Source organism: Dendrobates tinctorius, unplaced genomic scaffold (assembly GCF_039654945.1).
Source record: "Dendrobates tinctorius isolate UK_male_01 unplaced genomic scaffold, ASM3965494v1 ptg000044l, whole genome shotgun sequence".
In the NCBI taxonomy this organism is placed as follows: Eukaryota; Metazoa; Chordata; class Amphibia; order Anura; family Dendrobatidae; genus Dendrobates; species Dendrobates tinctorius.
Genome location: NW_027361712.1, coordinates 21,840,725 through 21,855,603, shown reverse-complemented (window position 1 = coordinate 21,855,603; position 14,879 = coordinate 21,840,725). Strand labels below are relative to the sequence as shown.

General features: G+C 47.5%; 1 protein-coding gene across 1 annotated transcript in view; it reads left to right on the top strand.

Moving 5' to 3' along the window:
• The window catches only part of PRMT5 (protein arginine methyltransferase 5), a 50,090-nt gene extending 35,938 nt beyond the window's left edge, over positions 1-14,152 (top strand). The window contains exons 13-17 of the mRNA XM_073575443.1: positions 1,669-1,778; positions 11,636-11,729; positions 12,599-12,715; positions 12,845-12,909; positions 13,795-14,152. Coding sequence (XP_073431544.1) covers positions 1,669-1,778; positions 11,636-11,729; positions 12,599-12,715; positions 12,845-12,909; positions 13,795-13,947 — 539 coding nt within the window. The 3' untranslated portion in view covers positions 13,948-14,152. The remainder of the gene's footprint in view (positions 1-1,668; positions 1,779-11,635; positions 11,730-12,598; positions 12,716-12,844; positions 12,910-13,794) is intronic.
• The last annotated feature ends 727 nt before the right edge of the window (positions 14,153-14,879 follow it).

The following is a 14,879-nucleotide window of genomic DNA, read 5'->3' as shown; positions in this document are numbered from 1 at the left end:
ATTATAGAGTCATTACAAACCGTGATCTATTTCAAGTGTTTATTTCTGTTAATGTTGATTGGCTTAGAGCCAATGAAAACCCAAAACCATTATCTCAGTAAATTAGAATACTTTATAACACCAGCTTGAAAAATTATCTTAAAATCCGAAATCTTGGACTACTGAAATGTATGTTCAGTAAATGCACTCAATACTTGGTCGGGGCTGCTCTTGCATCAATTACTGCATAATTGCGGTGTGGCATGGAGGCAAAGCAGCCTGTGGCACTACTGAGGTGTTATGGAAGCCCAGGTTGCTTTGATAGCAGCCTTTAGATCATCTGCATTGTTGAGTCTGGTGTCTCCTCTTCCTCTTTACAATACCCCATAGATTCTCTATGGGGTTAAGGTCAGGTGAGTTTGCTGGGCAATCAAGCACAGTGATACTGTTGTTTTTAAACTAGGTATTGGTAGTTTTGGCAGTGTGGACACAGGTACCAAGTCCTGCTGGAGAATTAAATTTCCATCACCAAAAAGCTTGTTGGCAGAGGGAAGCATGAAGTGCTCTATAATTTCCTGGTAGAAGGCTGTGCTGACTTTGGTCTTGATTAAACACAGTGGACCTACACCAGCAGATGACATGGCTCCCCAAACCGTACCCAACGCTAAATATAGGGTACACTGATCGCATGCAGCGTCATGCGATCAGAGAAGGAATTGACCGGAGGGGGAGGGGCTTAGCGGCGGCCCTGTGCTGCACCCGAGAACGCTAGTGTGAAACTAGCCTAAGGGACCTTTTTAAACACTTAAGGAAGCCTTTGTAGGTGTTTTTTGTTAATTATCCTAATTTACTGAGATAATGACTTTTGGGTTTTCATTGGCTGTAAGCCATAATCATCAACATTAACAGAAATAAACACTTGAAATCACTCTGTTCATATTGACTCTATATAATGCGTTTCACTTCTTGTATTGAAAGAACTGAAATTAACTTTTTGATAATTTTCTAATTTTGTGAGAAGCACCTGTATATGTATGCTATAACAGCCAATTTCTATATTTTCTTGATTATGTTTTCTAATGGTCTATTGTGCGCCACCACCTGTTATCTCCTAATGGCCCCGTCACACAGCGACGCACCAGCGATCCCGACAACGATATGACCTTTTCAGGATCGCTGGTGCCTCGCTACATGATCGCTGGTGAGCTGCCAAACAGGCAGCTTCACCAGCGATCAGGACCAGCAACGACGCGGGTAACAAGCGCGCATGCCGCTTAGTTACCCGCTGTGTACCTTAGATACCAGCGTGCTGGCGCTGGGAGCTGGTAACCAAGGTAAAAAGCGGGTTTCTAAGCGCTGCGCGGCGCTTAGAAACCTGTTTACCTTGGTTACCAGCTCCAGATCGCTGGTCTCCCGCCTGCCACACGCAGCGATGCGTGCTGGCCAGCGGGAGACCAACGATCAAAAAAATGTCCAGGGCTTTCAAGCACGATCAGCGATACCTGGCGGGGGGGGGGGGGGGGGCGAGGTCGCTGATACATGTCATACACAGCGATATCGCTGGTGAGATCGCTGTTGCGTCACAAAACTTGTGACTCAGCAGCGATCTCGCTAGCGATCTTGCTGTGTGTGACGGGGGCTTAATACTATGTTTCCCCCTTTCTTCACACATTCTCTTTATTTTTACAGAGGGTGGTATTAGTATTCCGGGGGAATATACCTCTTATTTGGCGCCAATCTCTTCCTCCAAGCTTTACAATGAGGTGAGGGCATGCAGAGAAAAGGACAGAGACCCAGAGGTGAGTTGGTAATGTTAAGTATAACTTTTGGCCTTTCTGTGTATAGTTTCATCCATAAATTTCCTGGAGCCACCAGTGCCAAGATGAGGAGCAGGCATCTGCCCAGACTCCGTTTCAACCAGTTCAGTGGAATAACCACATCCTACAAGTATATGCAATCGCACGAAACTCGAGGGACGCAATATGCTTAACCCTTTACCAACACTGGATGTACTAGTACGTCCAATGTCGGGTGCTCTTTGGTGTGGGCTCAGCTGAGCTCTCCTCTTTCCCAGCAGATGATAATGATTGTCATTCAGCCATCAACTGAATCCAACAGCCACAGGTGAAGCTGAACTCCGCCTGCCACTGATAACGTCTTTACATGCTGCTGTCAATCTCTGACCGAAGCATTTAAAACACATCCTATTGGGCACACCATTTCACATCCCCATCATCCTCCCTCCCCTGCAATTGGATCGTAGTGTGCTGATGGGTTGCAGTGACAGCCAGACTATTGACAGTGCTCCTCCGGGCATCATGGTAGATTGTGAATTTTGCTTTATGCTGCAATACTATTAATGCAGTATATAGTATAGGCAATCAGACAATCGCAGGTTCAAGTTCCTTAACATCCAATAACGGATATATCCGATATTGGGTGCCTCCCCCTGTTTGGTGTGGGCTCCGGCGATGAGCCTGCACCTTTTCCGGCCCATCGCGATCGATCCACACGCGGCTGTTAAAACTGACAGCGGCATTTAACATGTTATCATGCTCGCACAGGAAGTGCATCATTAACCCCGCCCATCGGCACCTGTGTCACATGACTGCTGGTCGCCGATAGGTTGGCATGACAACCCAGGGTCTGCATGAGACCCCTGTGGTTGTTTTGGCCTGATCGCTATGAGCGCCGCCCAGCGGTCGGTGCGCATAGCAAGTGAGGATTTCTGCTACATAGAAAAGTACTGCAGCCCTGCTCTATGTAGGACAAGCGATTGGATGATCACACCTTCTAGTCTCCCATGGAGACTGTGGAAGCAAGTAGAAAAAAAAATGAAAAATATATGCTTAAATCACCCCCATTCAAAATAAAACAAAAAAATACACATATTTGGTATTGCCTCGTTCAGAATTGCCCGATCTATCAAGATATAAAAAGAATGAATCCGATCGGTAAACGGCATAGCGAGAAAAAAAAAATCAAAATTCCAGAAATATTTTTTTGTGTCACTGCAAGATAGCAATACAATGCAGTAACAGTTGAAAAATAAGCCCTCACCCAGCCCCGGTTTCCGAAAAATGAAGACGCTACATATCTCGGAAAATGGTGATATATTTTTTTTTTTTTTTTTTTACAAACTTTGGATATTTTTTCACCACTTAAATAAAAAAGAACCTATACATGTTTGGCATTTACGAACTCAAAATGACCTGGAGAATCATAATGGTAAAAAAAAAAATCCAAAAAACAGTCGTAGAATTGCACTTATTTTCAATTTCACTGCACTTTGGAAAACAGGAAAAAAAATTCAGTGCACAGTATGATAAAATCAATGGTGCCGTTCAAAAGTACAATACGTCCTGCAAATAACAAGCCTTCATGTGGTTGACGGAAACATAACAAAGTTATGGCTCTGGGAAGAAAAGGAGCAAAAACGGAAATACCCCTTGACCTTAAGGGGTTTAGAGGGCAAAAACAAAGTAAAAATTGATTTCTCCATCGCTTCATTGGGGACACAGGAACCATGGGGTGTATGCTGCTGCCACTAGGAGGCTGACACTGTGCACATAAGAAAATTAGCTCCTCCTCCGCGGTATACACCCCACCGACTGGCGCTGAATTAGTCAGTTTAGCTTGGTGTCAGTAGAAGGTGGACACGGGTCTTTCATTAGACCCCTATCTACCTCAGCGTGCGTCGTTCCCTTGCAGGTTCCGGAGGGATACAGAGTGAACAGTCACATCTGTACTCCCACAGAGACTGAGTACGGCGTGTACTGCCACCCCGTATCCTCATAGGTCTAGCCGGCAGGATCAAGAACTAAAAAGATCCTAGCCTCTGCTTCACACCCACTTGCCCACCAGAGCCTGTCGGTAGATGGAGGCACGGACGTCCGCTGAAGGGTACGGACATCTTATTTCCTCACTGGATGTAAGGTACAGCGTGGCTCCATGGGTCCTAATGCAGCAAACGCTGGCTCAGACATCGGGCGTTGCAGCGTCCACAGCCCTGGGCTCTCAGAGCGCCGCGACAGAGCGACCTGGATTTGAGGTACCTTTCCTTCCAGGGGAAGCCCGGTGACAGCGCTGCTCCATGGGTCCTAAGCAAGTGCTGGCTTAGGCATCGGATGTTGCGGCGTCTCCAGCCCCGTGCCCTCATGGAGCCGCGACAGTGCGGCTGGCGGGATAACTCCGTGCCGCACTGCGTCCCTCCGGCAGACTCCGCTTCAAATCTAGGCCCCGGCTTCTATTCGGGCCTTGTGCTGGGTGAGGCCACGCCCCCTCGCTCGGGCGGGCTTTCTCCCGCCCGTCTCGTACCTCCCACCGCCACACTAAGGGGACTAGGGGTGGTGAATGGTTCCGCCCTCTCCCCCCACCTGTCCTATGGGCTCTTGAGTGGGTCTTTCACAGGGGGAGCGTCCAAGCGTGGTTGTTCCGCCCACCTTCTCTTCCGGCCACATTTGCCACCCACTACTTCGGCAGGGGGAGCTTCCAAGTGCGGTTGTTCTGCCCAGCTTCTCCTCTGCAGAGCGCGTCTTCTCCCAGGCAGCCACCATTTTCTTCAGCCTGAGAGCCGGTCGCCTTCCCTGTCTACAGGAGCCGTTCCCAAGCGAGCCAAGCAATAGCTGAAAGTCGCTTCACAGGTGCCGTGAGTAGCTCTGCACTGCAGACTGACACCCTTCTGAGCTCTTGGTCCCCTAACCGTCTGGCGCCGCTTAGTGGGTTAGCAAACCATGTCTAATTCTAAGCCACTTCGCTCTCGCCCCCCAACTTCCTCTTCTTCCTCAGCTGTGGTTAGTCACTCCGCATGTTCTGCTTGCAAACGCAAATTTCCATCAGGCCAGTCCTCTCCCCTCTGTCAGGACTGCAGCAACCCCATTGATCCCACCGCTCAGGAGCCCCTGGCTGGCCCAAGTGAGAGTGAGACGCCTATTCCAGAGTGGGCGTTCTCTCTTTCTCAATCTGTGGCAGATCTCACCAAGGTGTCTCAGACCCTGGTTTCTGTACTTGATAAGTTGCCCCTGCAGACTTACGCAGGGCCCAGCAGGCCACAGGAAGCTCTGGCTGAGCCTACCAACATTAGCCGCAAAAGATCCAGACAGGGGCACCGCTCCAATTCGTTTTCTTGCTCCGTCTCGCCCCATAGCCCGTCACAGCGGCCCTGGTCGGCCAGATCCTCTTCTCCTGAACCAGGGGAAACTTTCTCGGACGCGCCCTCCGAGGATGTTTTGGAGCTGGACTCGGACCAAATCGCAGACGTGAGGGATATGGTCCAGATCCTCATTGGTGCGATCAACCAAACCTTTAAGATCAAGGACTCACCCACGGAACAGGCAGATCAGGGTGTTTCGTTTAGGCGGTCTAAATCGCTTATCAAGGTCTTCGCTCATCATTCTGAGTTTCAGAAGATTCTGACCAGGGAAAGAGAGAATCCGACCAGGTGCTTTCAAAGAGGGAAACGCCTTGGCGTCTTATACTCTTTCTCGCCGGAGCTCACCGCAGAACGGTCAACTTCTCCTGTCGTAGACCTGCCGGTTTCCAGACTATCTAACAACACTGTCCTTCCGATCTCTGGGGGAGCGCCGCTAGGAGATCCTAACGACAGAATCATAGAATCTTTTGAGAAATCAGCCTTCGAAGCGGCGGCATCGGCCCTAAGTCTGGCCTTCGCTTCTACCTGGGTTTCGAAGGCCATGACCAACTGGGCTAAGGATCTCTGGCCGGGGCTCGTCCAGAGCAACTGGTGGACCTCGCCAACCAGATTTCCCATGCGGGCAAATATTTTCTATCTGCCTCCCTAGATGCTGCGTCTTGCGCAGTCCAGGCATCTAGCAACATTGTGGCTATTCGACGCACAGTTTGGCTTAAGGCCTGGCAGGCGGACTTATCATCAAAAATGTCCCTCACCAGCCTACCCTTTCAGGGTTTGCGCCTCTTCGGTGACAGACTAGACCAGATCATTAAGGACGCCACTGGGGGCACAAGCTCCCTTCTGCCCCAGTCCAAGCCTCTCTGCCTCCTCCAAAACGTCAGTTTCGGCCCTTTCGTTGTTTCGCGACCGCAGAGTCGCCTTCTAACCAACGGAGGCCACAAGCGCGCCAAGATAGGAAGAGAGTTTCCTTTAGGCCCACTCTTTCCTGGCGCTCCCATTCCTCCCAAGGTAGATCCACCAGGTCTAGACCTGGAAGGTCTTCCTCACCATGACTGACGTCAAAACCCCGGCGCATCCCACCGCTTGGGCGGCCGTCTTCTTGCTTACAGGGACGTCTGGCTCGCCTCGGTGGAAGACGCTTGGGTCAGGGAAATTGTATCCTCAGGATACAAAATAGAATTTGTTTCTCGTCCTCGGGATCGATTCTTCGAATCACGACCCCCAAAAGATCCCTCTCTGATTTATCTCCGTTCCAGAAGCAGAGCGCTTCACGGGTTTCTATTCGAACCTGTTTGTAGTACCAAAGAAAGGCGGTACAGTTCGGCCCATTCATTCTAGATGTAAAGTTACTAAACAAAAGGGTCCACCTGCGACACTTCAGAATGCTGTCCCTTCGTTCAGTAATCGCTTCCATGGAGGCACAAGAATTTCTGTGCTCCATAGACATTCAGGATGCTTATCTACATGTTCCCATCTTCCAAGGACATCAGAAATTCTTGCGCTTCGCGATATATCAGGAGCATTTCCAATTTGTCGCTCTACCGTTCGGTCTCGCCACCGCTCCCAGGGTTTTTACGAAAATCATGGCAGCGCTGATGGCCATCCTCATGAAAGCTCCGTCCCTGCCTCAGGCTCACGAAAGTCTCGCCATCGTTTGCGACACCCTTTCCCGATTCGGGTGGATTATCAACAGAAAAAAGTCCTGACTGATCCCAACGCAACGTCGTGTTTCTAGGCCTACTTTTCGACACCCGTTAGGCAAAGGTTTTCCTTCCCGAAGAGAAGAGAGTAACTCTCCGGGATGTTCGCTTGCTTCAGAGTCCTCGGCCCACTTCTCTCCGTTCAGCCTTGAAAGTCTTAGGGAGGATGGTAGCAATGGCGGAAGCGATTCCCTTCGCCCAGTTTCACTCGAGACCACTTCAGCAGGCCATTGTGGCACAGTGGAACAGATCAGTGTCCTCCCTGGATAATCCAATCCGACTCTCGTTTCAAGTCAGACTGTCCCTCAATTGGTGGCTAACATCACCTCATCTCCCAGGGATGGTCTTTTCTTCTGGTGCATTGGCAGGTAGTGACAACGGACGCAAGCCTCCTCGGCTGGGGTGCGGTATTTCGCCATCTGACCGTCCAAGGGTGTTGGTCGTCGCAAGAGGCAGCCCTCCAGATCAACGTCCTGGAGATACGGGCAATTCTTCTGGCCCTTTTTCATTTGCACAGGCAACTCGGGTCTGCCAATTCGGATCCAGACGGACAATGCCACGGCGGTGGCATATGCCAACCACCAGGGAGGGACTCGGAGTGCCTTGGCCGAGGTATCCAAGATCCTTCGTTGGGCAGAGGCCTCAGTTCCAGCGATATCCGCGATACACATCCCCGGCGTGGAAAACGAGGCAGCCGACTTTCTCAGCCGCAATGGCCTCACGGCAGGTAAATGGTCCCTGCATCAGGACATCTTTCATCAAATTTGTCGGCAATGGGGAAGCCCGGATGTGGACTTTATGGCGTTCTGTCTGAACAGGAAGGTGACTCGGTTCGTGTCCAGAGCACGCGATCCTCTCGCGGTAGGTGTCTATGCTCTGACCATTCCTTGGTCACAGTTCGCACTCCCCTATCTATTTCCTCCCCTTCCTCTTCTCCGCAAACTGTTGAAGATCAAGGCAGAAGGGGTGCCAGTCATTCTCATCGCGCCGGATTGGCCCAGGCGGGCTTGGTTCGTGGACATCGTCAACCTTCTCGCGGATGCGCCTTGGAGACTTCCAGACAGACCGGATCTTCTGTCTCAGGGTCCGATCTGCCACCCCTCAATTCTCGGTCTCTCAATTTGACGGCGTGGCCGTTGAGACCGCGGTTCTGAAAAAAATCGGGCCTGTCAGACCAAGTAATTCACACCATGATCCGTGCTAGGAAACCGTCTTCCAGAATATACTATAGAACGTGGAAGGCCTATTTTGGGTGGTGCAAATCCAATTGCATTTTGCCTATGTCTTTCGCTCCCTTCTATTCTGGCTTTCCTCCAGGTGGGCCTTGACGCTGGACTTGCCCTAGTTCCCTAAAGGGCCAAGTTTCGGCTCTTTCCGTGCTTTTCCAGAGGTCGTTATCTTCTAGTCAGCAGGTCAAGACCTTTCTGAAGGGGGCAGCTCACACAGCACTGCCGTATTGAGCGCCCGTAGATCCTTGGGATCTAACTCTAGTCCTAGAGGCCCTACAAGGTCCCCCTTTGAACCTCTCAGGGAGGTCTCTCTATCCTTTCTCTCTTGGAAGGTGGCCTTTCTGGTGGCCATTACTTCCATCCGGCATGTCTCAGAATTGGCGTCCCTTTCTTGTCGCCCCCCTTTCTTGGTGATTCACCAGGATAAGGTGGTACTGCGACCTCAGCCTTCCTTCCTAAGGTGGTATCTGCTTTCCACCTGAATGAAGACATCGTTTTACCTTCTTTTGCCCGGCTCATCTTATCCCCGGGAACGCTCCTTGAACAGACTGGACCTGGTCAGCGCCACGAGGGTCTATTTGGCTAGGACCGAGGAGTTCCGGAAGACAGACTCCCTTTTCGTCATACCGGATGGTGCACGAAAGGGCCTACCAGCCTCCAAGGCCACAATTGCTCGCTGGATTAGATCGGCAATCTTGGAAGCTTACCGGGCCAAGAGCAGTGTGCCTCCTCCAGGGCTTAGGGCTCACTCCACTCGGGCAGTGGGTGCCTCCTGGGCGGTGCACCACAGAGCTTCGGCACTGCAGCTTTGCAAAGCTACAACCTGGTCATCTCTTCACACATTTGTGAAATTCTACAGGGTCCACACCTACGCTTCGGCGGATGCCAGCCTAGGGAGAAGGATCTTGCAAGCTGCGGTGGGGAGTCCGCTGGCCTGATGGAAGTTTGCTTTCCCTCCCCAGGGACTGCTTTGGGACGTCCCATGGTTCCTGTGTCCCCCAATGAAGCGATAGAGAAAACAGGATTTTTGGGTTGCTTACTGTAAAATCTGTTTCTCGGAGCCTTCATTGGGGGGACACAGCACCCTCCCATTTTGACAACTTCGGTCATTGGTTTTGTGTATTATAGTTACAGTTGAGTTGTGTGTTTGTTCCCTATTCTACTACTTCTCCTACTGCTTGCTCACTAACTGACTAATTCAGCGCCAGTCGGTGGGGTGTATACTGTGGAGGAAGAGCTAGTTTTCTTATGTGCATAGTGTCAGCCTCCTAGTGGCAGCAGCATACACCCCATGGTTCCTGTGTCCCCCAATGAAGGCTCCGAGAAACAGATTTTACGGTAAGAAACCAAAAATCCTGTTTTTAAAAATATGAAAAATTAAACAAAAGTTTGAATCGCACCCTTCCCCCAGTAAAAATAAAGGAAAAAAAATGCTTCTCTATGTCCGACCTATGAAAATATTAAAATGGTTAACCCGATTGGTTAAAAAATGCAGCAGGAAGAGATCAAGACACCTTATCAAGGTATCCATAAAAACGTCAGCTTGCCAATCAAAAAGCAAGCCTGCACACCGCTCCATTGACAGAAAACGTTGGAAACGTTACGGGTCTCTGATATTGGCAATGCAAATTTTCTTTTTCTGGTTAATTGAATGCGTATAATAATAATAATAATAATAATAAATTTTATTTTTATAGCGCCGACATATTCCGCAGCACTTTACATTTCAGAGGGGATTTGTACAGACAATAGACATTACAGCATAACAATAATCACATACAGTAGATTATAACAAATACCAAGAGGAGTGAGGGCCCTGCTCGCAAGCTTACAGTCTATGAGGAAAGAGGTAGACACGAAAGGTGGGTGGTAACAGTTGCCCTGATTGTATGGACCAGCCATAATGTTAAGTGTGTAACAGTACAGACACAGAGGGCTAATGGATGCATAAAGCATGTGGGAACATGATGCTGGGAACCTGGTTATGGTAAAATTTTTGGCTCTGCCACACAGGGATAGGTTAGGTTAATGTGTTGAGGCGATAGGCCAGTCTGAATAAATGCGTTTTCAGGACACGCTTAAAATTGTGGGGACTGGGGACTAATCGTATTGACCTGGGAAGTGCATTCCAAAGAATTGGCGCGGCACGTGTAAAGTCTTGGAGACGGGAGTGGGAGGTTCTGACTATTGAGGATACTAACCTCAGGTCATCAGCAGAACGGAGGGCGCGGGTAGGGTGGTATACTGAAACAAGGGAGGAGATGTAGGGTGGTGCTGAGCCATGGAGGGCTTTGTGGGTGAGGGTAATAAGTTTATACTGAATTCTGGAGTGGATGGGTAGCCAGTGTAATGACTGGCACAAGGTAGAGGCATCGGTGTAACGATTGGTGAGGAATATGATCCTGGCTGCAGCATTCAAGACAGATTGGAGAGGGGAGAGTTTTGTAAGAGGGAGACCGATTAGAAGAGAGTTACAATAGTCCAGACGAGAATGAATAAGAGAAACAGTAAGAGTTTTTGCAGAGTCAAAAGTAAGAAAAGGTCGAATTCTAGAAATGTTTTTGAGGTGCAGATGACAAGAGCGAGCCAGTGATCGAATGTGGGGGGCAAAGGAAAGCTCGGAATCAAGTATGACCCCAAGACAGCGGGCCTGTTGCTGGGGAGTAATAGTGGAACCACAGACGGAAATGGCAATGTCGGGTGTAGGTACATTAGTAGCGGGAGGAAACACAAGGAGTTCAGTCTTTGATAGGTTCAGTTTCAGATATAGTGAGGACATGATATTAGACACAGCGTTTAGACAATCGCCAGTGTTTTCTAGAAAGGCTGGCGTGATGTCAGGAGAAGAAGCGTATAATTGGGTGTCATCAGCATAGAGATGGTACTGGAAACCAAATCTACTGATTGTTTGACCAATAGGGGCAGTGTACAAGGAGAAGAGGAGGGGGCCTAGAACCGATCCTTGAGGAACCCCAACAGTAAGAGGAAGGTGAGAGGAGGAGGAACCGGCAAAAGAAACAGTAAAGGAGCGGTCGGAGAGATAGGAGGAGAACCAGGAGAGAACGGTGTCCTTGAGGCCAATGGAACGGAGCATAGTGAGGAGGAGCTGATGATCCACAGTGTCGAATGCTGCAGAGAGATCCAAGAGAATTAGCAGGGAGTAATGACCATTTGATTTAGCTGTTAGCAGATCATTAGAGACTTTAGTGAGGGCAGTTTCAGTGGAGTGTAAAGAGCGGAAACCGGATTGGAGAGGGTCGAGAACAGAGTTTTCTGAGAGATAGCGGATAAGACGGGAGTGGACCAGGCGTTCCAGGAGTTTAGAGATGAAGGGAAGATTAGAGACAGGTCTATAGTTAGCGGCACAATTTTGGTCGAGGGATGGTTTTTTAAGTAGTGGATGTATGATGGCATGCTTAAATGAGGAGGGAAAAATACCAGAAGAGAGAGAGAGGTTAAATATTTTAGTTAGGTGAGGGGTGACTATAATATGAGTATAATATGACTTGGTGGCAGTGTGTACAGTTGTGTTTCCGCCTTACCGTCAGTCACAGCAGAATATTCTTATTTTCCAGGCACAGTTTGAGATGCCGTATGTGGTGAGACTGCACAACTTCCACCAGCTCTCCGATCCCTTACCATGTTTCATGTTTCAGCATCCAAATAAAGGTGATTGTTGCTATTAATTGTGTGGATGTCTATACAGCCCCATTCGTCATGTGACATACATGCATAATACATTGGGCGCGGGTGTATCAAGCCGGCTAATAAGCAAAGGCCGAAGCTAGATCTGATCAATGATGGTTAACTCCTTAAATTCCATTGTCAGTCTCTGAAAGTTGCATTTAAGGCGCATGATTATGCTTCGGCTGCTTTTTCTCTAGGTGTGCAGATGGATTGTGAGGATAGCTGGAGCTTGTTAAAGTCCTCTGTCACTGCCATCTTGGTACTCCTGTCATACAGGCTGGACTTCAAAAGATGTTTTCTATATACTCTAGTACTGAAGTATAAAGATCAAGCCAAATACTTGCAGGTTCAAGCCCCATAAGCAGACTAAGTTTTATAACCGGCAAGAGGGGAAGGAAAGTTTAGGAAAACTTTTTTTTGTTAGGATTTCCAACCTTCTGGGCCACTTGCTCTCCTTGATATACTAGACACCAGAGCTAGTCATGGGTTACATGTCACCAGAGGTAGAAGAGAATGACTGACTCTTTTCACTGGCACATGATTATTTACATTAGTTTGGTTTGTTTATCTGGATATAGAATTATATTTGTGTTTATCGGTATCTTTGGGTAGGCTTTTCGAGATAAATAAGGTAGCTTTGCCTTCTTCTATACAGTAGTATCTGGGCAGTACAGTTTCGGATGTAGTCACAAAGATGTCTACTTATCCAATACTGATCCATGCTAGAGCCAGTGAATAAGACCGTATCTTACAGTTCCTTTTCTAGGCTATATTCAGGAGACACAATCTGCAGCTGTTTGCCACTGTGTGACTTCTGTGTAATAGATTTGGGTGTCCTGTTCTCGTTTCAGATCCTGTGATTGATAATAATCGTTACCGCTGCCTGAAATACGACATAAAGCTCAACACTGTGCTACATGGATTTGCGGGATACTTCCATACGGTGCTCTATAAGGATGTTACACTAAGTTAGTACTTCATCTTTACAGATTAATCTGCTACCTTTTCTATTTTTTAAAAAGAAAAAAAAAACATTTTTTATTTTTTGCCACTTTAAACTAAACAAACTTATTTTTAGTATGTTATATTAATTACAGGTATTTGCCCCGAGACACATTCTCCAGGAATGTTTTCTTGGTTTCCTATTCTCTTTCCTATAAAGGTGAGTTTTGTTAGAAATGATCTTTGTAGATTCTTTTGTATAATGAAATGCGTGTCTGATACTGGCACACCTAGACCATGCCAAAGTAGCTGTTCTACACAGTGAGCAACAAGCCAAAATTAGGTTGCAGATGACCTCAAGCATACCGAATAATGAAGACGGTGGTGGCATCAAGTCTCCTGGTGCCCAGTGACAACTCAGCTGTGTAGAGCTGCTCACTTGGCAGAGAGAATGGCTGCTCAGAAGTAGGGAGTTCATGTTTTATGGAAACTTTGATGGGGTCACTGTTAATTACTGAACTTCTATGCTTTTCTGTTGTCTGGACCCCCATTTAGTGCTTACATAATTGAGTATTTAGGTGCCACAACAGCAGCTGAAATGGTTCTCATTTCCTACACGGTAATACTACAGTTGCTTCTTATATCTGTAGTATAAACTGGTCCAGTATCTTTTGGCTCTTTGTGGATGACTTTGTACTATAACAGCACTTTAGGACCCTTGAAGCAACTTTCCAGGATCACTATTAAAATCAAAATTCTTTAACTCCATTATGCTTATTAATGACCTTTCTTTACGATAGCACATCAATCCCATTCACATTAATAGAAGCTGAGTTATGATACCCCAGATTAGCTGCTACATATCATATGGAACTGTGCTGTCCCAGATTTGTACACTGTGGACATCCAGCTGCAGCAAACAGCTGATCGGAGGGGGTGTCAGGTCACACCCCACTGACATAGGTAAATGCAGGTCCTGGACAAACCCTTCATTTAAAATCCATTGCTATTGTTATAAAGTTTGTGCCAGACTTACCTTTATTATCAATTCTCTGATGCCCCAGTTCTTTCTCTTGTACTAATTTTCTATTTCTCTATTCTTTAGCAACCAATTCCTTTGAGGGAAGGAGATACGGTACATGTACAGTTCTGGCGTTGTAACAATGGCAAGAAAGTCTGGTACGAGTGGGCTGTGACCTCTCCCAGCTGCTCTGCAATTCACAATCCCACCGGTCGCTCCTACACCATTGGACTGTGACCATCGTGCTGGACTCCTACTATGGCTGCTGATTCCTGCTGATAGCAGGACTGTATTATACAGACTTCATGGATAGTGATTCTCTAAAGTGCACCGCCACAATCACGGTGTATAGACTTTTACCAGAAATCTTCAGTAAAACCTTTTAGTTCTTTTTTGTTTTTTATCATGTGATAATAGAAGCAGTAAATAATGAACTGTTAAACGTTCTCCTTACTTTACTTGTGGACGTCTTTATGGGGCCAGTTTTGTGTGTATGTACGTATACATTGTATAGAAGATAATCACCAGCAAGAGAACACAGAGAATTCCTACCTTCATCATTCTCATTGTTACTGATTGCTGAATGAAGTTGGGGTATATACACACTGTACAGTTGTTGCAGAAATTTCTGCCACTGTCCAATTATTTGTATGGGACTTGCAGAAATCCATAAATGTGCTGCAATAAGTTTCAGAAATTTCTTTAAGAAATTTGCTGTTTAGGAATATACATTTTTAATTTTTTGTCTTTTTTCAATTTGAAGGATTGCCTCCTCTGCTACATTCTATTTTAGAGTTAAACAGGAGAGAGGTGGTCAACGAGAGCAGAATTCTTGAATACAGTATCCTCAAGGGTATGTTCACACTGCCCATTTCTCCATCGCTTCATTGAGGGACACAGGAACCATGGGTGTATGCTGCTGCCACTAGGAGGCTGACACTATGCAAATAAAAGTTAGCTCCTCCTCCTCAGTATACACCCCACCGACTGGCGCTCGATTAATCAGTTTAGCTTAGTGTCAGTAGGAGGTGGACACGGGTCTTTCATTAGACCCTTATCTACCTCAGTGTGCGTCGTTCCTTTTCAGTTTTCCGGAGGGATACAGAGTGAATAGTCACATCTGTACTCCCACAAAGAGACTGAGTACGGCGTTTACTGCCGCCCCGTAT